The sequence below is a fragment of the Ovis canadensis genome, chromosome 10, assembly GCF_042477335.2.
Source record: "Ovis canadensis isolate MfBH-ARS-UI-01 breed Bighorn chromosome 10, ARS-UI_OviCan_v2, whole genome shotgun sequence".
Taxonomy (NCBI): Eukaryota; Metazoa; Chordata; class Mammalia; order Artiodactyla; family Bovidae; genus Ovis; species Ovis canadensis.
The window spans coordinates 35,707,072-35,731,885 of record NC_091254.1 but is presented as its reverse complement, the minus strand read 5'-3'; the positions used below and the strand labels follow the sequence as shown (position 1 = coordinate 35,731,885).

The 24,814-nt window shown below is 46.6% G+C and overlaps 1 protein-coding gene across 6 annotated transcripts in view; it reads left to right on the top strand.

Annotated features, from left to right (window-relative positions):
- Nucleotides 1-24,814, top strand: part of ATP7B (ATPase copper transporting beta) — a 75,408-nt gene that overhangs the window by 28,756 nt on the left and 21,838 nt on the right. For all 6 annotated transcript variants that reach the window (XM_069601440.1, XM_069601441.1, XM_069601436.1 and 3 more), the window contains 5 exons: nt 12,745-13,915; nt 17,441-17,698; nt 19,659-19,822; nt 21,738-21,899; nt 24,375-24,451. In XM_069601440.1, the coding sequence (XP_069457541.1) occupies nt 12,745-13,915; nt 17,441-17,698; nt 19,659-19,822; nt 21,738-21,899; nt 24,375-24,451 (1,832 nt within the window). The remainder of the gene's footprint in view (nt 1-12,744; nt 13,916-17,440; nt 17,699-19,658; nt 19,823-21,737; nt 21,900-24,374; nt 24,452-24,814) is intronic.

The window sequence follows — 24,814 nt, the reverse complement described above, 5'->3', positions numbered from 1 at the left end:
AATTTTTTCCTAAAATTAGTATCTACAGGATATAAACATCAATAACAAAGTATAAGAGTGTGGTTTTCTTCCTCTAGAAAAATAGGATATAGTATATGCTCTTATACAGTTTTACAACTTTTCTCCCCTTTAATCTATCATGGATAGATTTCTATGGCAATACATGTAAATTCACCTTTTAAAAAAAACTGCATAAAATTCTTTTGGATGGACACTTTATGTAAACTGTTCTGTACAGAAGAATATTTAGATGGTTGCCATATTTCAGTATGGAGTATAGAAATGGACATTTTCATGGCCCTATGGGTCTATATGATGAAATTCCCAGAAGTACCAGGACAGGGGCACTTAATATTTTCACGAATAGTGCTTAATTCCTCCCAAAAAGGTTGTGTATGTTTATTTTTCTACCACTAGTAGTTGAGAATTCTTTTTCCCAATTCTCTTTCTTACTGTATCGTCAAACTTTAAATTTTTTTTTCCAGCCTGTTGGGTGAAAAGTGACAGCTTATTTGCTTTTGCGTTTTATTATTATTTTCACCCCTCATTCTTTTTTCTCTCGGTTTTATTGAGACGTAATTGATGTATATATTGCTGTGTATAAATTTAAGGTGTATACCATAATGATTTGACTTGTATTGTGACATGAGCACCCACAGTAAGTTTAGTGACATCCATCATCTCTTTTTTTTTTTTTAAAGGGAAAAATTTTTTTTTCTTGTGATAAGAACTCAAGATTTACCCTCATAGTAACTTTTGTACGTACTATACAGTAGTGGCAGCCTTTCTTTTCTGTCTGGGCCACCAGGGAAGCCCTGTTAACTGCAGCCATGGTGCTGTACATTGCGTCCCTGGGACTTATCTTGTAACTAGTAGTTTGCATCTTTTGACCGCCTTCGTCCAATTCCTCCTCCCCCCAGCTCCCTGCCTTGTGTAACCACAAATCTGACCTCTTTTTCTGAGTTTTTTTCTCTTTTTCTTTTTGTTTTAGATTCTGCGTGTGAGTGAGATCATACAGTATTCGTCTCTCTCTGATGTAGAATAATGCTTTCAGGATCCATTTGCGTTGTCACAAATGGTGGGATTTCGTTTTTGCTGGCTAACTAGTTTTCCATCCTGTATGTATCCCACACTTACTATATCCATTCAGCGGCTGATGAGCACTGAGGTTGTTTCCATGTCTGTCATTGGAAATAATGCTGCTGTGAACATGAGGGTGCATTTCATGCACTGGAGAAGGAAATGGCAACCCACTCCAGTGTCCTTGCCTGGAGAATCCCAAGAACAGGGGAGCCTGGTGGGCTTCCGTCTATGGGGTCGCACAGAGTCAGACACGACTGAAGCGACTTAGCAGCAGCAGCAGCAGCAGCAGCATAGTGTTTTCATCTCCTTAAAGTAAATACCCAGGAGAGGAATTGCTGGATGAACAAAGCTAGTGGAGGTGATGGAATTCCAGTTGAGCTATTTCAAATCCTGAAAGATGATTCTATGAAAGTGCTGCCCTCAATATGCCAGCAAATTTGCAAAACTCAGCAGTGGCCACAGGACTGGATAAGGTCAGTTTTCATTCCAATCCCAAAGAAAGGCAATGCCAAAGAACGTTCCAACTATCACACAATTGCACTCATCTCACACGCTAGTAAAGTAATGCTCAAAATTCTCCAAGCCAGGCTTCAGCAATACATGAACCGTGAACTTCCAGATGTTCAAGCTGGTTTTAGAAAAGGCAGAGGAACCAGAGATCAAATTGCCAACATCCGCTGGATCATGGAAAAAGCAAGAGAGTTCCAGAAAAACATCTATTTCTGCTTTATTGACTATGCCAAAGCCTTTGACTGTGTGGATCACAATAAACTGTGGAAAATTCTGAAAGAGATGGGCATACCAGACCACCTGACCTGCCTCTTGAGAAAGCTATATGCAGGTCAGGAAGCAACAGTTAGAACTGGACATGGAACAACAGACTGGTTCCAAATAGGAAAAGGAGTACGTCAAGGCTGTATATTGTCACCCTGCTTATTTAACTTCTATGCAGAGTACATCATGAGAAACGCTGGGCTGGAAGAAGCACAAGCTGGAATCAAGATTGCCAGGAGAAATATCAATAATCTCAGATATTCAGATGACACCACCATTATGGCAGAAAGTGAAGAGGAACTAAAAAGCCTCTTGATGAAAGTGAAAGAGGAGAGTGAAAAAGTTGGCTTAAAGCTCAACACTCAGAAAACGAAGATCATGGCATCTGGTCCCATCACTTCATGGGAAATAGATGGGGAGACAGCAGAAACAGTGTCAGACTTTATTTTTGGGGGCTCCAAAATCACTGCAGATGGTGACTGCAGGCATGAAATTAAAAGACGCTTACTCCTTGGAAGAAAAGTTATGACCAACATAGATAGCATATTAAAAAGCAGAAACATTACTTTGCTAACAAAGGTCCGTCTAGTCAAGTCTATGGTTTTTCCTGTGGTCATGTATGGATGTGAGAGTTGGACTGTGAAGAAGGCTGAGCACCGAAGAATTGATGCTTTTGAACTGTGGTGTTGGAGAAGACTCTTGAGAGTCCCTTGAACTGCAAGGAGATCCAACCAGTCCATTCTAAAGGAGATCAGCCCTGGGTGTTCTTTGGAAGGAATGATGCTAAAGCTGAAACTCCAGTACTTTGGCCACCTCATGAGAAGAGTTGACTCATTGGAAAAGACTTTGATGTTGGGAGGGATTGGGGGCAGGAGGAGAAGGGGATGACAGAGGATGAGATGGCTGGATGGCATCACCAACTCGATGGACATGAGTTTGAGTGAACTCCAGGAGTTGGTGATGGACAGGGAGGCCTGGTGTGCTGCGATTCATGGGGTCGCAAAGAGTCAGACACAACTGAGCGACTGAACTGAACTGAACTGATAGTCCTATTTCAATTTTTTAAGGAACCTCCATATTGTTTTCCATTGTAACTGTTAACAGTTTGCATTCCTGCCGACAGTGTACAAGGGCTCCCTTTTTCTCCACGTCTTCACTAGCATTTGTTATCGCTTGCCTTTTTGATGATAACCCTTCTAACAGACACTGTTGCAAAGGCATACAAATCGCCAACAGATGCATATAAAGGTGATAAACATCACCAGTCCTCCAAGAAATGCAAATCAAAACCACAGTGAGATATAGTGCACCCAGTTTCTCAGTAAGGGTTCGAGTGTTTTCCTCATTGTGGTCAAGGGAAAGAAACCGGCAGTAAACGGTCATTGGTGTGGATTTCCCCGGAAAGTGCACCGTCAGCACCAGGGCTGGCGATGGCCCTGAGGCCAGAGGTCAGGCCGGAGCGCATACAGCCCAGGCATACTGTCCTCTGCGGTGTTTGAAGTAAAATGCCCGAGTTCGAGTTTGTTTTATCAGTAGATAAAATGTGAATAATTCTCACTGGGAGCTCTTTCTGAACCTTTGTGAAATAGCGTTAAAGGACAGTTTGAAGGGATTGGAGTGGGGATGGGGGAATGTGTACATGAGTTTTAATAATTAGTTCTTATCAGTAAAATGGTCGAAAAGAATGAGTTCCCTGCCTACTTCCCTGGACTACTTTTGAAGTTCCAGTGAGGCCTTGTTTGTCTTCATAGTCATTTTCAAAGGGCAGAAAGTGAAGAGGAGCTAAAAAGCCTCTTGATGAAAGTGAAAGAGGAGAGCGAAAAAGTTGGCTTAAAGCTCAACATTCAGAAAACGAAGATCATGGCATCCAGACCCATCACTTCATGGGAAATAGATGGGGAAACAGTGGAAACAGTGTCAGACTTTATTTTTTTGGGCTCCAAAATCACTGTAGATCGTGATTGCAGCCATGAAATTAAAAGACGCTTACTCCTTGGAAGAAAAGTTATGACCAACCTAGATAGCATATTAAAAAGCAGAGACATGACTTTGCTGACCAAGGTCCGTCTAGTCAAGGCTGTGGTTTTTCCTGTGGTCATGTATGGATGTGAGGGTTGGACTGTGAAGAAGGCTGAGTGCCGAAGAATTGATGCTTTTGAACTGTGGTATTGGAGAAGACTCTTGAGAGTCCCTTGGACTGCAAGGAGATCCAGCCAGTCCATTCTGAAGGAGATTAGCCCTGGGATTTCTTTGGAAGGAATGATGCTAAAGCTGAAACTCCAGTACTTTGGCCACCTCATGCGAAAAGTTGACTCATTGGAAAAGACTCTGATGCTGGGAGGGATTGGGGGCAGGAGGAGAAGGGGACGACCAAGGATGAGATGGCTGGATGGCATCACTGACTCGATGGACGTGAGTCTGAGTGAACTCCGGGAGATGATGATGAACAGGGACGCCTGGCGTGCTGTGACTCATGGGGTCGCAAAGAGTCAGACACGACTGAGCGACTGAACTGAACTGACTTGATGATGTTAGCCTTTTACATTCCTTTAGCTTTCATGGCACCCCACTCCAGTGTTCTTGCCTGGAGAATCCCAGGGACGGGGGAGCCTGGTGGGCTGCCATCTATGGGGTCACACAGAATTGGATACAACTGAAGTAACTTAGCGGAAGCAGCTGCTTTCAGTCCTTAGCTTTCAGACCTCCTTGCCGAGCTGGAGTGCATATTATTGTTACCTCCTTTCACAGCTGAGGAAACAGGCTTGGATTTGCTCAGATAAGGCTGAATCTCCTACTCGAGGCTGTCAGATATCCCTTCAAAAAATTCACAACAGATGGGAAGGGCTGATATTTAAACATATGGAGTGAACATGTTCCTTAAAGCATAAGGATAAAGGATTAGTTGTGCCTGACTCTTTGCGACCCCACCTGACTGTAACCCTCCTCTGTCCATGGATTCCCCAGGCAAGAATACTGGAGTGGGTTGCCATTCCCTTCTCCAGGGGATCTTCCCAACCCAGGGATAGAACCCAGGTCTCCTGCTCTGTAAGCAGAGTCTTTACCGTCTGAGCCACCAGGGAAGCAAGCTTAGAGGATAAAGCCATGTTGAAACATGTCATCTGTTCATCATTGCTGTCATCTTTATCTCAATGATAATGTTATCATTGCTTATATTAGTATGGTTTAGCAAGACATTTTCTTCTTTGCCTTAAAGAAACTGAAAAACCACATTCGTTTTCTAGTATAAAAGTAGGACCTTTTTTTTTAAAATTTAAGTTTTAAAAATTGCAAAATATGTACAGACAATAAAAAGATCAGAATGTCATAACTCACCCATAGGTAACTTCAATTTTATGTGTTAATACCTAACTATGTATTTGTCTAAATTTATGTACATACAGTTTTGGGTTTTTTTTTGGTGGTACCATGTTATATGCAAAATCATAGTTTCCCCAACCAGGGATCGAACCCATGCCCCCCCGTGTTGGAAGCCTAGATTCTTAAGCAATGGACCACCAGGGAATTCCCCCACTCCATCCCATTGCCCACTTTTTTTTTTTACATACTGGTTTCACTGGGGACATTGATTTTTTTCTCAGTGGGGGTTTTAGAGACTGACACCTATTTGCCTGGAGTATTGTTCAGTCGCTCAGTCGTTTCCAACTCTTTGTGACCCCATGGACTGCAGCCTGCCAGGCTTCTCTGTGTATTACCACACCCCAGAGCTGGAGTGGTTTGGGTGGGATCTTTTCTTGAGTCAGTCCCTTCTGACCCTCCTTCCGCTGTGAATCTGTGATGCCTAAGGAATTCTCAGATAAGAATAAAGCAGATACTAAGGGTTGCAGGCCTTAGTATCTATCTGCTTAGGCTTAGGTCCAGGCCCCCCAGCGGTCTCAGCTACACCCTCACCTCCGTATACTGTGTTCATTCACCTCGAAGGAGTCTGTTGTTACCTGACAGGTAGTGTCAGGGAGGGAGAAAGTTTCCTCTAGCCTTCTTTTTCTTCTGGCTTGTCCAAAAATTAAATTGACCGGAGACAGACTGACGGGAGAAAGTCAAACAAAAGGTAAATAACATGAATACGTGGGAGACACCAGGAAAAAGTAACTCACCGAAATGAACGAAGCCCTCACCTCAAATACCATCCTCAACCAAAGGCAGAGATGCTGAGGGTGGGAGCGTCAGGGCAAGTTACCAGGAAAAGCAAGGAAACAGAGTGATCGTGGTACACATTTATACCACTTCCTTCTCCATCGATCAGTCGAGTTGCATTGCAGGCAGACGCTTTACCCTCGGAGCCACCAGGGAGAGAGGGTGTCTCCATCGATCAGTCGAGTGTCTAGAGAGTTGATCAGCCTCCTCTTCTGGGGACAGAGGGAGATTTCCCTTACAAATATGTCTTTCTTCCAAAAAGGCAACTCTTACTTGGTTTTCAGAGCCCTTTCGGTGTGTGGGGGCTATTACCCAAAAAATAACTAGCTTGAAACAATATGCGGAAGAGATGTGTTTTAGGGTGGTAAATTCTCCTCCCATGCACTAGGATGTGGCTGCTTTTGTTTTCTTCATTTTGCGCTTCAGCATTGTAACCTTTTCCTGTAATTAACATGGCGAAAAAGAAAAAAAGTAACCTTAAGATTTCCTTGAAAAATAGAAAGCCTGCTGGACTTTGAGCTGGATTTAAATCCCAGCTCTGTTATTTGTGACGTTGGATAAACCCCTGAGTCTGTTTCAGCAGTAAAATGGTGATAAGAGTATCTCCTTACAGAATTATCTTGAGATAATTAGGGATATAAAATGCCATCCTCATAAAGTAACACTGAGAATCATTAACTATTTGCTACCTATTGGGTCTGTGTACATATGGAAAAAATCAGGACCTTTCTGTATTTTCAGTTCCCTGAAAGTTCAGGTGTATAGAGTTGTGTGGGTGGAGGTTATATACTGGATAAGTTGCAGGCATGTAATAATATTTTTGCCTCATAAGTTGTTAAGGGTGTTATACAGCTTTCAGAGTGAAAGTAGTCTCAAGATATATTGGCAAGTGGTATCCTACCTAAGGATGCTGGAGATCCAGGTGTAATTAAGAGATCTCAGAAGTGGTTAGTGGTCCTTTCCTTGTGCATGTAAAAGTATTTGCCCTTTGATTTGTGATCATAGCCGTTTTTAACAGGGTGTGTCATTTCTGGGCTCTGCAGTTTCAGTTTCAGTCTCGCTTTGAACACTTTGCTTAAAACATGCCACCCTCATTTCCAACTTCTTCATATTAGAACGGCCTATCCAAAGATCTTATCCTTTCCTGGCTCCATCTTAGTGAATAAACTGTTTATATTCCTTTCCCTGCCCTTCTTTGGAAAGTCCTGGTACTCTCAGCAAATTTCATGAGACCTAGACGCCTAGAGAGGTAGCAAAGAATGGAAATTCACTTTTGGATTCCTCTCTGTAGAATTACCCTCTTCCCAGGTATTTCCAGGCCCTTCTCATCCTGATGTCTACTGTACTGATAGTTTATTGAAAATTCAAAAGCTGGTAACCTGGTGTTGGACCTGCAGAAGTCCCCAGTGTTTATTCTCAAGGAGTCTGTGATTTAGTGGGATGCAAACAACATTGGCAGTTCCACCTGGTTTTTCCTGGACTCAACCTGTTCCCTGTGTCCACTTTCCAATGTCTGTTACTTCTGATGAACCCTTCAACCTAGACATGTTTGTTTGAACTCAGTAGATGAGTTTTCCCCTACCCTAGAGATTGTCTTCATCGAAGAACAGAATTAAAAGTACATACAGTCTGTGTGTTCACTTAGAAATGATCCAAACACCTGACAGCTGTTGTAAGGTTGCCGCTAAACCAACAGGTACACTGGTGTTTCGCAAAGTTGTGTTATTTGCAAAACCTTGTCTTTCATAACTGCTTGTCCTTAGAAGACTGTGTGTTTAAAAGGGAGACCTCTGAGAATCATTTGCTACAAACAAATGGCTTCCAACACTTCTGCAAATTCCTTGAGGAGGAACATATTAACAGGATCAATAATCTAGGGATTAAGAGCCAGCTTTGTGGCTTGGGTTTGGTGAGTTGTATGTCGACCTAGGACCAAGACAAAGAAATTGGTAGTAAATCATTAAGGATTTGTTTTTCCAATGGACTGGTTGAGAGTTATGTCTTATTATAAGGAGGTGATTTCTGCTTTACTAAAATACTGTTTTAAAGTGAATATCTGTAGTTTTTGCTGGATCGTTTTTCAGTTAAATGAGGTTTTGATTCAGTTAAGTGAGGATTTGATTCATACCAGTTACAATCAAGCCACTGCTCTGGATCTCCTTTATGCTCACATTATTTTAATTTTTAAATCAATTTCTTTTAGAATCCAGTAATGCTTATACATTGTACAGTAAGTTGCATAGTGTAAAGTAACTCTTTCTTCCTACGCCTGACCCCAACTACCTGACCCCTTCAGCTGCCCAGTCCACAAACTCAGTGCCAACACATTCTGGTAGAGATAACTCCATCCATACATAAATATCTGTGTGTGTACTATTCTTTTTCCCTCTCAGTCGCACTGGCGTGCTGTGATGGACTTATTTTGGTAGCCTTCCCAGTGAACTCCGCCTCCTTGTATGTAAACCCTTATGTAATTCTCTCCTATATTGACTGAGCTTGGCCTTGTGAGGGGCCTTGGCCAGTGGTGGATTAACAAGTGTGATGCAGACAGAGGCTTGGTAAGCGCTTGTTCTCTAGGAATGCTTACTATTGTGGCACTCCCTCGCAGAACCCAGAAAACCCCAATTGTGAGATGCCCAGCCTAGCCATGGAGAGAGACTACAGGAAAGAGAACCAAGGCCCCTACCAACAGCAGCCAGCGTCAACCTGCCAGCTATGTCGTGAATGCACTGTCTTCTTGGAAGATAGTTCGCAGCCCCATCCAGGTCACCCGAGATGACGCTCTATGGAGCAGAGATGAGTGTTTCTTGCCAAACCTGTCTGAACTGAAAAACTGTGAGCGGCCACGGTCTTCGTAAGCCGCCAGGTTTGGTTTGTCACATAGTAACGAATAACCGAAACACTAGATTCTAACAGTGAAGACCACCCCCCACCCCGCCAACCCAGGAGACATGAGAGACGCAGGTTCGATCCCTGGGTTGGGAAGATCCCCTGGAGGAGGGCATGGCAACCCACTCCAGTATTCTTGCCTGGAGAATCCTACGGACAAAAGAGCCTGTTGAAGCAACTTAGCGCATACTCATAAATTACTTAATTATTCCCTTTTCTCTGTTTAAAAATATTTTTTAAAATTCCTTGTAATTCTTAATCCCAAATTAGTTTATGATTTCCTCTGTGGATATACAAAAAAACATTCATAATCTGTTTCAAAAGTTATTTAAATTTTCATCTTGTTAAGCTGCTCAAAAGTTGAAGTCAAAAAGATCTGCATTTTATACACAGGGACAGAGAAGATCAGTCCACATAATGGAGATTCAACTGAAGATGAGCAGGGTTGTATAGGTGCCTAGTGACATATACTTTTTTTTTTTATAATCAGGTACCATATATAAAATCCGATGCCCAAATATCTGAAGCAGGTAATAGTACTGATAAAGAAATGAAAAATAAAAAAATGGCTGTCTGAGGAGGCCTTGCAAATAGCAGTGCAAAGAAAAGTGAAAAGCAAAGGAGAAAAGGAAAGATATACCCATTTGAATTCAGAATTCCAAAGAATAGCAAGAAAAGATAAGAAAGCCTTCCTCAACGATCAGTGCAAAGAAATAGAGGAAAACAATGGAATGGGAAAGACTAGAGATCTCTTCAAGAAAATTAGAGATACCAAGGGAACATTTCATGCAAAGATGGGCTCGATAAAGGACAGAAATGGTATGGACCTAACAGAAGCAGAAGATATTAAGAAGAGGTGGCAGGAATACACAGAAGAACTGTACAAAAAAGAGCTTCATGACACACATAATCGCGATGGTGTGACCACTCACACTCACCTAGGGCCAGACATCCTGGAATGTGAAGTCAAGTGGGCCTTAGGAACCGTCACTACGAACAAAGCTAGTAGAGGTGATGGAATTCCAGTTGAGCTATTTCAAATCCTGAGCGACGATGCTGTGAAAGTGCTACACTCAATATGCCAGCAAATTTGGGCAACTCTGCAGTGGCCACAGGACTGGAAAAGGTCAGTTTTCATTCCAATCCCAAAGAAAGGCAATGCCAAAGAATGCTCAAACTACCACACAATTACACTCATCTCACATGCTAGTAAAGTAATGCTCAAAATTCTCCAAGCCAGGCTTCAGCAATACATGAACCATGAACTTCCAGATGTTCAAGCTGGTTTTAGAAAAGGAAGAGGAACCAGAGATCAAATTGCCAACATCCACTGGATCATCAAACAAGCAAGAGAGTTCCAGAAAAACATCTATTTCTGCTTTATTGACTATGCCAAAGCCTTTGACTGTGTGGATCACAATAAACTGTGGAAAATTCTGAAAGAGATGGGAATACCAGGCCACCTGACCTGCCTCTTGAGAAACCTGTGTGCAGGTCAGGAAGCAACAGTTAGAACTGGACATGGAACAACAGACTGGTTCCAAATAGGAAAAGGAGTACGTCAAGGCTGTATATTGTCACCCTGCTTATTTAACTTCTATGCAGATTACATCATGAGAAACGCTAGGCTGGAGGAAGCACAAGGTGGAATCAAGATTGCCAGGAGAAATATCAATAACTTCAGATATGCAGATAACACCACCCTTATGGCAGAAAGTGAAGAAGAACTAAAGAGCCTCTTGATGAAAGTGAAAGAGGAGAGTGAAAAAGTTGGCTTAAAGCTCAACATTCAGAAAACAAAGATCATGGCATCTGGTCCCATCACTTCATGGGAAATAGATGGGGAGACAGTAAAAACAGTGTCAGACTTTATTTTGGGGGGCTCCAAAATCACTGCAGATGTGACTGCAGCCATGAAATTAAAAGACGCTTACTCCTTGGACTTCCCTGGTGGCTCAGATGGTAAAGTGCCTGTCTACATTGCGGGAGACCCAGGTTCGATCCCTGGGTTGGGAAGATCCCCTGGAGAAGGAAATGGCAATCCACTCCAGTACTATTGCCTGGAAAATCCCATGGACGAGGAGCCTGGTGGGCTACAGTCAATGGGGTCACAAAGAGTTGGACACGACTGAGTGACTTGACTTTCACTTTCACTTACTCCTTGGAAGGAAAGTTATGACCAACCTAGACAGCATATTAAAAAGCAGAGACATTACTTTGATGACAAAGGTCCATCTAGTCAAGGCTATGGTTTTTCCAGTAGTCATGTATGGATGTGAGAGTTGGACTGTGAAGAAGGCTGAGCACCAAAGAAAAGATACTTTTGAACTCTGGTGTTGAAGAAGACTCTTGAGAGTCCCTTGGACTGCAAGGAGATCCAACCAGTCCATCCTAAAGGAGATCAGCCCTGGATGTTCATTGGAAGGACTGATCTTGAAGCTGAAACTCCAGTACTTTGGCCACCTGATGCGAAGAGCTGACTCATTTGAAAAGACCCTGATGGTGGGAGAGATTGGGGGCAGGAGGAGAAGGGGACGACTGAGGATGAGATGGCTGGATGGCATCACCAACTCAATGGACATGGCTTTGGGTAGACTCCAGGAGTTGGTGATGGACAGGGAGGCCTGGCGTGCTGCGGTTCATGGGGTCGCAAAGAGACACAACTGAGTGACTGAACTGAACTGAAAAACTGTATCTAATTAAGAGAGTGGTGAGGCTGGGATCTTAGGAAGAGGAAATTTTGCTAAATAGAATGACTGAAGCCACAACATCATGAGAAGAGTTCAGGAAATTACACTTGAGCCATGATCAGATGAAAAAAATGAATCCCTTTAGTTTGGTGGAGCATGTGTCATTTTGAGTAATAACTGCAGTAGTCCATGTGGGGCAGGGACTCTGGAGGCATCTCTGAGAAGGGCCTTGTTCAGCCTGACTTTCTGTTCTTCCGGCTGTCCCCCTCCTGCTCCCCTTGGTCCCCTGGGCACTGCTGAGCTCAAGGAGCATCCTTCCTGACCCTTGGTCACAGGCACCGTGGTCTAGCCCCACGGGCTGGGAGGTGTGTCCTCAGAACATGTACCTAGTGGTCATTAAATCTAACCCCTGCTAAGAGAATGAGACGGACACGCCTAGAAAGAGAGGCAGAATTAAGGTGTTGGCTATCCTGTGTATTTGCACTCCGGCAGGACCTCCGAAATTTGAGCCTAAAGGACCAAGCCCAGTAGGGCAGTTTCAGGTGTTGACTGGTGTCAGGAAGGTCTCAAGGGACTTGTGCCCTTCTTCTGTGCTCTCTGCCTGTGTTCAGACTCGCCATGCCCGTCCCGTGTCTGTCAGTCCCATCATGGTCTCCTTTCCTGCGGAAACCTTTACCCCATCCACCGTAGAAAAACATTTCACCAAGGTGAGCTTTTGACTTCTGCGTTCAGAATCACAGAAAGAGCTGGAAGGAACCCCTCCGAATCCTTTCATTTGATATTTGTTGTTGTCGCTGTTTAGAAGCTTAGTTGTGTCTGACTCTTCAGCGGCCCCATGGACTGTAGCCCACCAGGCTCCCATGTCCATGGGATTCTCCAGGCAAGAGTACTGGAGTGGGGTGCCATTTTCCTTCTCCAAGGCATCTTCCCGACCCAGGGATTGAACCTCCATCTCCTGCATTGCGGGTGGACTCTATCACTGAGCCACCAGGGAAGCCCATTCATTTGATGAGTAGTATCTTTTGATGTTCTTGTCCTCTTGAGATGTTTGGATACCAGCAGTATTGTTTTCCATTTTCTCAGGGCCCAGACAAGCTGGGAGATTTTAGAGAACGTTTCACTTGAAGGATAAAAAATGTTCCTTCTCTTTCTTTAGATCCTGTCTAAGCTTTTCCAGCCAACAATGAAACAGAGCTTTGCCTTTGACAACAATGGCTACGAGGATGACCTGGATGGCGTGTGCCCCTCCCAGACGGCCGCTGGCACCATCAGCATCGTGGGCATGACCTGCCAGTCGTGTGTCAAGTCCATCGAGGGCAGGGTCTCCAGTTTGAAAGGCATTGTGAGCATTAAGGTTTCCCTGGAGCAGGGCAGTGCTGAGGTGAGATATGTGCCCTCAGTGGTAAGCCTGATGCAGATTTGCCGTCAGATTGAAGACATGGGCTTCCAGGCCAGTGTGGCGGAGGGAAAGGCCACCTCCTGGGCCTCCAGGGTCTCGCCCACCTCGGAGGCCGTGGTCAAGCTTCGGGTGGAGGGCATGACCTGCCAGTCCTGTGTCAGCTCCATAGAAGGCAAGATCGGGAAACTGCAGGGCGTCATGAGAGTCCGCGTCTCTCTCAGCAACCAGGAGGCAGTCATCACTTACCAGCCTTACCTTATCCAACCCCAAGACCTCAGGGACCACATAACCGATATGGGGTTTGAAGCCGTCATCAAGAACAAGGTGGCCCCAGTAAGCCTGGGACCCATAGACGTCAGGCGACTCCAGAGCACCCTCTCAGCGGCCCCTCCGGCTCCCGTTAATCAGAATGACAATAACTCTGAGACCCCGGGGGGCCAGGGGGTCCCCCTGCACCTGAGAGTGGATGGAATGCACTGTAAGTCTTGTGTCCTGAACATTGAAGACAATATCGGCCAGCTCCCCGGGGTTCAGAGTATTCACGTGTCCCTGGAGAGCAGGACTGCCCAAGTCCAGTACGACCCTTCTCTCGTCTCCCCAGGGGCCCTGCGGAGGGCCATCGAGGCCCTGCCTCCTGGGAACTTTAAAGTCTCTTTTCCCAATGGGGCGGAAGGGAGTGGGCCAGACTCCAGGACCCCCCCGGCGCCCAGTGCGCCCTGTACCACGATGCTGGCCATCGCCGGCATGACCTGCAAGTCCTGCGTCCAGTCCATTGAAGGCCTGATCTCCCAGAGGGCGGGCGTGCACCAGATCTCAGTCTTTTTGGCCGAAGGAACTGCAGTGGTTCTCTACGATCCATCTCGAACTCACCCAGAAGAACTGCGAGCCGCAGTGGAGGACATGGGATTCGAGGCCTCCATCCTGGCTGGTACGTGGTGACATGCGTCAGGGCTCCCTGGGGGTGTCTCCTTTCTCTCTCCTCTTACGACGTGGTCCCCGCACGGTTGGACAGGTGAGCCACACTCCCTGCCTCCCGGGTCCTCCGAGCTGACAATTCTGCAACGTAAGCTGGTGGGCCAGTTGTCAGGATTGAGGAGCTAGAATTCCCGGGTGTTTCTGTGTTGCCTCTCAGGTCACTGGGACTCAGTGCTGAGTTCCTTGGACTTTTGGCTTCTTTTCTGAAGAGAACGCTGATCCTGTGTTGTTTGTAAAAAACATACTGTGGGAACACCTGGCCCTCCTCTCTCTAAAGGAGCCATCTTCGTTTGCTCGGAGATTTCTCTGCTGAACAAAACAGAATAATAGAGACAACAGGACCGTGGTCTCAGCCCCTGGAGCCCATTCTGCTGAAAGTGGGAATGAAGGGAAGGCGGGACGATGGTTCCTTTCCCCCGCCACCAGCCACGGCTGTGAGAAAAGGGGGACAAGACTGCCTTCACAAAGTGAGGTGCCCACAGGCTTGACCCCACCTCAGTAGACGGTTTCCTGGGTGGTGGCTGTCCCCAAGCCCCCTCCCACTGACCCACCAGCCACTCACTTGCTGCTTTTCCCGCCACCTCCGTTGCACGGAGCTGTGCACGATGTCCTGGCTCCTGTCTTGTTTCTGCCCTTCGCCAGGCCTGTGTGAGCTGCAGGCCACTGGTCAGTGAGGCGTAGCCCCTCCGGAGAGCTCGTGTGGTAGCGAGAAGGGGAAACCATGCTGGGCCGCAGGGGTGGGCTGGTGAGGTGGGGGGCTCGGTGATGGTAGGAAGGCTCCTCTGCAGGGGGTGGGTGGGAGTGAGCCATGGGAGATGGCAGAAATCCAGCCACTGCCCTCCCTCCCCCGCCCCTCGTGGCCCACTCCTGCTCACCTCCCCCCACAGGAGCCCTTCCTAGGCAGGGGGCTCAAAGGGGCTCAGATCCCTGTACACACACCCCTGATGGGAGTGGGTGAGTCATGAGGAAGAACTAGGCCCCACCCTGTGCTTTGTCTTTGTACCAAGTTTCAGGAAGGAGTTTTGTTTTTAAACAAAAATCAGTAAGGAAAACAGCAGGACAGTAAATCCTGTCCTCAGAAGGTAAGAGTGCAGTGTGGAGTGGCCATCTGCTGTTTGCATGAGGCTTAAAGTCTTTCAACAGTGGAATCAAGTCTGTGGCAGTAAAAAGAAATTTGCCTTGAACTACATAATCCAGAATAATTGAATTTGACAAAAAGTAAACCTGGGGAGAAAACAGGGGTTTTGATTGGCCAGAATTATGAGAATTATGTTTACCCCAAGAGGTACTCAGGGTGCCAGATTTAGCAAATAAAAATCCGGGACACCTAGTTTGCATTTGAATTTCAGGTAAACAATGAAGAATGTTTTAGGATTAGTATGTCCCATGCAGTATTTGAGACATACTAAAAAAAATAAACTTGTTTATCTGAAATCCAGTTTTATCTGGGCGTCCTGTATTTTACCTGTCAGGCTTAATTTAGGATAAACTGTAAGTGTGCTGATGACTGTCTTTTATAACCACGTAAATGCTAAAATGGCATTATTTGTATTTTTTTCCTTCACTCTGAATTGACCAGGGGTTCCTTGAGGACAGTCCTCCAACCACATGATTTGTTCTCCTTGCACAGACTCATTTCCTTGTGATAAATATCTGAAAGCATAGTTGCTGGGTCATAGGATATCAGCCTTATTTCATTCCATCACAAATATTTATTGTGCCACTACTAAGTACCAAACTGTTAGAGGTACCATTTTTGATAATACTGTTAAGTAGATTTCCAGAAAGCCAAATCGGTGTGTACGCCCTCTCAGGGTTGGCATAATGGACCCAGTAGCATAGGCTGGCTTGAGTTTCTGTTCATTTATTTAAACTTTCTTTAGCAGTCTTCAGAAGCTTAGAATTTAGTTGAGTTAGACCTCTATGTTGGAGACCTCTGTGAAACTGTTGGCCACTTTTTGAATAGAAAGGCAAGTGAATCCAGACAGTGGTGATGGATAGCGGCAGGAGGGTTTGATGGATTAGGAGTAGGAGGTTGAATGTTAAGAGCCTGAGATCCAAAGGTGGAGTCATTTTGAAGGACAAAGTCCAGGAGAGCAGAGCTGTGCTAGGTGAGGTGATAGTCTTTGCATCCAGAAGGTGGAGGGCCTCTAAGGCCGGAGCACTGGAGGGTCTTCACTGAAGGTGCTGAAAGTGTCCATCAGCTGCACTCCAAGTGAGTGGAAGTAGTTTTAGCACTTCCCAGAAAATGAGCTTCTGTTGTAGCAGCTGTGGACTTTGAAGTAATGAGAGTTCATCGTCAAATGATGGCATTCTTTTCTACATAGTCTTCAAGAGTATTTTGTGTCATCGCAAAAGTGTAACTTTTCAGAACGATGAAATCGTTCTGTGTCTTGATCTGGTTGATGCTTAGTTACATCTGTCTATACATGTGTGGTGGGCAAATGTCTGCTCCCTGATCCCTGGAACTCAGCGGAGAAAGGATGGCCTTTTCAGTATTGGAGCCGGATGACTGGAAATCCAAGCAGAAAGAAATTACCCTTGACCATCACCTCAGACCTACACAGAAGTTAACGTGAGGCATATCAGTGACCTGAATGTAGACCTTCCTGTGAGATAACAGAGCTCAGTGCAGAAACCAGAGCTAGAAGAAAACATCGTGGATGTTTTCAGTGTTGAGGTAGACGTGTCCATTAACAGAGGAAAGAGTGCATCACCACTGAAGCTGGTTTAGTTGACTGTACATTGGACTTAACTTACATCAAGGGCTTCTTTTATCGAAAGAGATAACATTAGATGAGAGTGACAAAGCAAACCACAGGCTGTCAGGCCAAGTTCACAGTGGGTACAGCTGACAAAAGGCTCCTGCCCAGAATGTATGGAGGACTGAGACAAATGATGAGGGAAGGGCCAGCAACTCAATTAAGGTGTTTGGGGCAGTTTGGTTCTCGGAGGGGAGGGAGTGGGTCTCTGTTAACCCGGATGCTGTTGTGGTTAAAAGACAGTCCAGATGTGTAAGCTCGATTCCCTGATTTCCGAGGGGTTTGGGGCAAGTATTTAATTTCTTATAACTCATTTCTTCATCTGTAAAATAGAATCAGTAGCAGTATTTGCCGCAGGGCTACGTTGACAGTTAAAGGAGGCCATATGTGTGCTTCACAGGGTGGGGTGCCTGGTGAGTTCTTACCACTGCTGTTATTGTCATCATCCATTAGAGCATTCGTCTACCCAGAACATTCCATCCTTGCAGTATTGGTGTGTTTTCCTACATGTGGACTTGTGGAATCGTGTCTCCGTCTGACTGTGGAGAGAGAGATTCAGTGATGAAATCTCCGGTTCCCCACCCCACCCATAATCTTCTCCATAAACTTTGACCTGAATATTGTTAGGCTTGACCCTCCTGTTCCAGAAAAAAATTAATTCATTCTTCTAGTTTGAATGATTTCTAATTTGAATGCTTTCTGACCTTCTGTCCTAGAAAACTGTTCCAGCAACCAGGTTGGCAACCACAGTGCTGGGAGTGCCGTGGGGCCCGAGGCGGCTGGTGCACCTGTGCCCATGCAGGGAGAGGCCCCCCAGCCAGGGGGGCTCCACACTAACCACATCCCCCGCCAGTCGCCCAAGTCCCTCCTGGCCTCCACCACGGTGGCCCCAAAGAAGTGCTTCCTACAGATCTCAGGCATGACCTGTGCGTCCTGTGTGTCCAACATAGAGAGGAACCTGCAGAAAGAACCTGGTAAGAGGTCCACACGGCACCGAGCCTGGAATGCTGCTGTAAGGCGGTCGTGTAGACTGCCGGGCGTCACAGTTAGCAGTGTGGGGTGGTGTGTGCACCCTTTGGCATCTCTGCTGACCACGTTTATCAGGAGCCCTCATAATCTGGTGGGCCTTCCCTGGTGGCTCAGTGGTAAAGAACCCACTTGCCAATGCAGGAGACGCGGGCTCAGTCCCTGGATTGAGAAGATTCCCCTGGAGAAAGGGAACGGCTACCCACTCCAGTATTCTTGCCTGCAGAATCCCATGGACAGAGGAGCCTGGCGGCCACAGTCCATGGGGTCATAAAGAGTCGGACATGACTTAGCACACACTGATAATCTGGTGGCATGTTCATTGTATATTAGAGGATAGATGTTTCTCTGGAAACATCTGGAGCAGTTGGCATTCTGCCCTTTAAGGAGTATTTAGTTTGAGATAAAATGGATCTCTGAGTGAGTTAGCCATGGGGAATCTGGTTTAGAGGTCAAGGTACAGTCATGAGTGGCCTCCCCACCTAGCTTGTCTTGGTAGCAGTCTGTGGTTTTCCCTTCCAAAGCCTCTTACTGTCAAACACATCATCAATAGCCTGTATTTTGTGGAGAAGTTCCAGTTTCAAGTATTCTGCCCTGTTGTCCCTGTAAATCATAAACAGTTGTAAAAACACCAAAGGTTTGTCCTCTAAACAACATTGGCCATCTGGTTTCTTAAGCCTGAAAGTGGAACAAAAACCCTGTCCCAATTTTGTGTTGGAGAATGTCTGAAACATGACTCTGCTGGCCTCCAGGACCACCGTCTGTCTTTCTGTGGCTCCTTGTGACCTCCTGCTCACCAAGCCTAGGGCTTCCTGAAGCTCTAGAGGATGGTTCTCAAACTGAGGTGTTCCTGGAGCTCCCCTGTCACCCTTGGGCAGATTGCTCAGAAGTTACCCTGTGGTTCACAGGCCCATGTTTCTCTTCCTCACCTGAATCCCTCATTTTATCCCTTACGGCACTGTTTTTTAAAGCACATCATTCCTTTCATTTACGTGAATGAGCTCTCTTTTCTCCCCTTAAACAATTTTTTTTTCAAATGAAATTATGTAGTGTTTTATTTTTTATTTATTTTTTCCACTCAGTGGAAGGCAGGACCTCCCTCCCTTAAACTGTTAATGAGCAATAGCAGTAGCAAGATAGTCCGTGGGAGTTCTTTTACATTCCTGAAAGCAATTGAAAACGGGAAAAGAGTAAGGAAAACCACTTTTGAAAATTATTTTTTTCTTCTGTGTATGAAAGTGGAGGGAAAAAGTACCTCCTTGGTGTAACAGTAGTTGCCAGCTGCAGACTCCGTCCCCTGCTTTGAGGTTGTACATCCTCACCAGTGTCTCCTAGGGCCCAACTCAAAGCTGCCCCTGCCAGGGTGGCAGCATGGCTCAGCCTGGAAGTGTGGTGACCCCCAGAGTGAGCCCCAGACCCACTGAGCCAGAGTCTGTGCTTTCACTGGGGCCTTGGGTGATGTGTATGTCCAGTGCCGTGTGAGGAGCGTGGCTCTAGGACGGTGGCTCTCATGCTTGGCTGTCCATTAGAACCCCCAGGAGAACTTTACCCTGCCTGCAGTGCAGAAGACATAATAAGACTCAGGTTTGACCCCTGGGTGGGAAAGATCCCCTGGAGGAGGAAACGGCAACCCACTCCAGTATTCTTGCCTGGAGAATCCCATGGACAGAGGAGCCTGGCGGGCTACAGTCCATGGGGTCGCAAAGAGTCAGACACAACTGAGTGCCTAACACAAAGGGCCAGGTACGGTGTGCTCCTCCCCAGGTGATCCTCACGCCCAGCCGAGGGTGAGTACCGCTCTTCTATGAACTTCTGGGGGCAGAGGCCTTCCTCTGCTAGCTTGTGTTGAGCTCATCATCTCCCAGAGGCCTGGCCCGGAGGGTTCCAGCTGTGCCCCGCTGGTTGCAGGGATCCTGTCCGTGCTGGTTGCCCTGATGGCGGGAAAGGCAGAGGTGAAGTACAACCCGGAAGCCATCCAGCCCCTGGAGATAGCAAAGCTCGTCCAGGACCTGGGCTTTGAGGCAGCAGTGATGGAAGACTACATGGGCTCGGATGGCGACCTCGAGCTGATGGTAAGCATGGCAGCTGGGCTGGAGCAGGGGGCTGGGCGGTGCAGGCCCAAGACGGCCTCCGCAGCCAGGCTGGGAGCAGGACGCTCGCCCATCTTGCTTATATCCATTCATCGTTGGGTTCTCCTTTGAAGCCAGTGACTAGGATCTGTTTTGTGAAGGAATGCCCTCTGTGTCAGAGTCATAGGGATGCAGCGAGGGTTTTAGGAGGAGGCAGTGGTGGGCGAGGAAGAGGAAGTAGAGACAGCGGCTATCCTGAGCTTGGTGGTTCAAGGGAGTCAAATCTGAACACGTCCCGTGAGGCCGGGAGGGAAGCTGAAAGGCCAGAGGGGTGTCTAGGCTGTGGGATGTTTGTCAGCGAGGAAGCCAGCAGCCATCCCAGGGGGAGAGGGCTCGGTCGGAGGCACAGATCTGGATCTGGAAGGTGTCTGATGACTAAAGTGTGGCCAGACACTTGGTCCAGGGTGAACGCCGAGGTGGTTGCTATACCCAGTGCTGCTGGAGGGGGTGGGACGAGTTGGGGCATGCATTCCTGTCTGCCCACTGTCGCCAGCTGTACTTGTCAACAAATCGTGGAAGACAACAGATGGGTCTCCTATTTCACATCTAGTGTGTTCACAAGCACTTCTGTGCAAAGCTTTTGTACAAATAAAGGGAGACTTAGAAGGAATCCATAAGCATTGAGCAATGCTGTTGCCCAAAGTGGCTGCGTCTTTCTTCTTTGCCATGTTCAGTCCCTGCCATTAGTGGTGAGTAAATGTTTGAAGAATGAATGCTGAGGACATGAGTGGCACTTTGAGGTCCTGATAAGTGGTGTTCGTTGTAGAGCAAGCCCTCCGCTCTGGCCGGGCCTCGGTGTGTGCAGAGGGGCCCGGGGTAGCACTCGCTGGGTTACAGCCGGAATCAGGGCTGGCAACAGGAGCAGGGCCCCTCTGAAAACCTCCAGGTCCAGAGGTGCTCGTCTCTTCACAGACTACGGAATGGGAAATCTAGAACAAGACTGTCACTTGGGGGGCCTTCCCTGGTGGTCCAGTGGTTAAGACTCCATGCGTCCAATGCAGGCAGTGTGGGTTCCATCCCTGAGAGGGGAACTAAGATCCCACATGCTGTGTGGCGTGGCCAAACAAACAAACAAAAAGACAGTGGGGAAGATGAAAACATTTTTTTGAACAATGTTTTGTTTTTTTTTAATTGCGGTGTTATTTTTTAACAGACTAAATGGTATCGATACTTGTATTGTCATCACGTGCTCAGGTATTTTATGTCTGTATTTAGTTTGTTTTCTGGGAAGCGCTGACTACTGATACCCAGAAGAAGTGAAGAAGTGAAATCGCTTAGTCCTGTCCGACTCTTTGCGACCCCATGGACTATAGCCTACCAGGGTTACAATCCTTGGGATTTTCCAGGCAAGAATACTGAAGTGGGTTGCCATTTCCTTCTCCAGGGGACCTTCCCAACCCAGGGAATGAACTCGGGTCTCCTGCATTGTAAGCAGACACTTTTACCATCTGAGCCACCAGGGAAGTGATACTCAGAAGAGTTAGTCGTCTGGCTCACTTGATGCAGATGACAGATGGCTGACTCACTTGGAATTCCTTTCTCACGCTGGTGTACACAGCCTGGGGTGGCAGAAATGGATAACCAGGACAGGGCTGTGAAAGTCCATCGTTACCAGAGCTGGGATCCAGGCCTCAGTCCTTGCCATCTACTTAGTGATTGGTCTCCTGTACCTGAGGTGGGGAGGAACCACTGGTTATATTCCCTGAAGCCTCAAAATCTTGCACTGGGGGTTTGGAGGCTTGCATGTTGGGAAGGAGGACAGAGCTCTTGTGGCTGCCTATTAACCAGCTCCCTGTATGCCATTGATGGAGTCCTCTGGACCCTAGGTCAGTGAGATCTTTGTCATCTTTTGCTGCAGATCACGGGGATGACCTGCGCCTCCTGTGTTCACAACATAGAGTCCAAACTCAGGAGGACAGAAGGCATCACCTACGCCTCTGTGGCTCTTGCCACCAGCAAAGCCCACGTGAAGTTTGATCCTGAAATTATTGGTCCGCGGGATATTGTCAAACTTATCGAGGTGAGTCATTCATCCAAAAAATTTTACACCCACCTTTTTAAAAACTGATTTATAATCATCATATAAAAAATGAGCAAAATGTAGCTAATTAAAAAAAAGAGAGAAAATCAGCTAGTATAATATATTGATAAAATCTTCAGATTTTCCCATGGAAATAAGGTGACTTATTTTAAAACTATAAGGGTTTAGTAAGTATCAGATAATCTGAGATTGAAATCAGTGAAGGGGGCTTCCCAGGTGGCTCATTGGCCAAGAATCCACCTGCTAATGCAGGGTTGCAAAAGGTGTGTGTTTGATCCCTGGGTGGGGAAGATCCCCTGGAGAAGGAAAAGGCAACCCACTCCAGTATTCTTGCCTGGGAAATCCCATGGACAGAGGAGCCTGACATGCAACAGTCCATGGGATCTCAAAAGAGTCGGACACGACTTAACAACTAAACAACAGGAAAAAGGAAAAGATATTATTGTTTTAATTTCAAGTAGTCCCTGAGAAACAGCAGCATCACCAGGATTCCTGGTACATGATGTTAAGTCGACTAATTGTGAGAGTCCCCTGGTAGTCCAGGGGTTCGGACGCTGTGCTTTCACTGAGGAGGGCCTGGCTGGGTTTGATCCCTGGCTAGGAACTAAGATTCCACAAGCCATGCAACACAGCCCAAAAAAAAAAAAAAAAAAGTGACTAATAGTAATTTTTAATATTATTTACATCTGTGCCAAGTATCTGCAGACGAAAGGACTGTTGGTGTTGGGAAGAGTCTCCCTGCATTTGGGCCTTCTTTGCAGCAGGAGAGTTCAGTCATTTCTCCTTTGGAAAATCGGTCAACGCAGTTTCATATACCTCCACTCCATTCCTTCCTCACTTTGTCCATAGACATTCCATATCCTCTCCCAGCTCTGTGCTGTATCAGAGCGTCAGTGGTGATCTGGCTGGGCCGAGACAGTCAAAACTGAACCAGATGAACTCGTAACTCGTAATGGTGAAGTTTAGCAGGGACTGTGGCTTATGAAATGAAACATTTCAGAGCAGGCTTTGAGTTGTGTTAAATTTTCCTTTGTGTGTGTGTGTGTAAGAGAGGTGTTGTCTGTTGTCTGGCCTAGCAGAGCTCTTTGATATGCAAATACTGCTACTGCTGTTGATATAGTACCTTAATCTTAGAGGTAGATAACTCAGCTCCTTTATCAGATGAGGAACAGAGATCCCCCAGAGAGGTTCAGGGACATAGATCCCCCACACCCAGCTAAAGGTTGCAAGACCTGGGACTCAAACCCAGATCTCCCAGCTCCAAGCTCAGTGGGCATCCAGCTTCTGCCATGCCGCAGGTCTTACGGAACAGTGATGATAAGGCACTGGTGAGGGAGAGAAGTTGACGGATGCAGTAATGATGGGGAGTGTCCAGGTGGAGCTTGGAGCATATCTCCAGTACCCTTCCTGTTTCTTTTTATTTATTTTAAAAGATAATTTATTTGGCAGCGCTGGGTGGTAGTGGTGGCACGTGGGATCCCTTTTTTAGCTGCAGCATGTGTAATCTTAGCTGTAGCATGTGGGATCTAGTTCCCTGAGCAGGGATTGAACCCAGGCCCTCTGCTTGGGGAGCTAGGAGTTTTAGCCACTGGACCACCAGGGAAGGTCTCCCCCACTTCCTGTTTAGAACACCCTGCTGGCCTCTACCCAGCTCACTGTAGCTCCCTCCTTGTTCTTACTTGGGGAAGACTGCCAGTGTCTGGCCCCCATTCCTGCATCTCTGGGGCATCATTTCCTGATGTAACTAGGCCGGCCTTAGTTGTGAAAGATTTGTCTTTAGATGGCCTTACATGCTATTTCTCCAACTGTACAAATTATTGTGTACAATCCCAACATCAGAGTCCCCGGGGCCCCTCTTTCTATTGTGCTGGCTGACAGGACATTTCCTGACAGCTTTTTCTGTGTAATTTCATAAAGGGAATCAGAAATCTAGTGATCAGATCAAATAAGGCAGAGAAGGGTGGAGGAGAGAAGTGAGGCAGCCAAAGAACTGGGCGAGATAATCCCTGAAAAAACCACAGAGGCTATTGGAGCCACAGTCTGCTCAGCGGGAGGGCCTGTGCTGAGGGGTGGGGGCCCTGTGACTGGATCCGATGATGCTGTGGCTTTGGTTGGGGGTTTGACCTCTGACCTTCAGTTTCATCCTGCGGAGAGCAGTGGCCACTGACCAACTCTCCAGCTGATACTGGGGAGTCTTTCACCCTCACAAATCCCAAGCTTGTAACTCGGCATCCGTCAGCTCGGGGCAGGCTCAGTCACCTCCCAGTGTCCGCTGCCTTTGCCGACGGAGCAGGCGTCCCTGTGGACAGTATCTGTAGGGAGATGTGGGGACAGAAGTCATGAGTCCTCAGAGCAGTTGTAGGTTAACCTCATTTCCAAAGATGTAAAGGGCTTTCCCCCGATGCCTGTTTTAACAAAGTGCCTTCTTTCTTGTTTCCTCCTTTTGATAACAAGGAAATTGGCTTCCGTGCCTCCCTGGCCCAGAGGATCCCCAACGCTCATCACTTGGACCACAAGGTGGAAATAAAGCAGTAGGTAGAACAGAAAAGATAAACCGTAGCTCTGCCTATGGGGCCAGTTCTCCCCGGACTCCACCTGCCTGATTCTGTGCTAATTGGGTACCCTGTCGCCCCCCTCAACTGCCCCCCATCCCACCACCACCACCTACAGCAACTTCTGCTGAATTAATCTCCTTTACCTCATAATGTTAACCCTTTCAACAATACTGTCCCACGGTACCTTCTGCTATTACAGAAATGCTGTATGTCTGCATTGCCCAGTATGAAATGCAGTCACTGTGACTCAGGAAATACGTTTTTAATTCGACTTCACTTTAATTTTAATTTAAACAGCTACCTATGGCTGATGGCTAACGTGAGTTTTGAGGAAAGAAC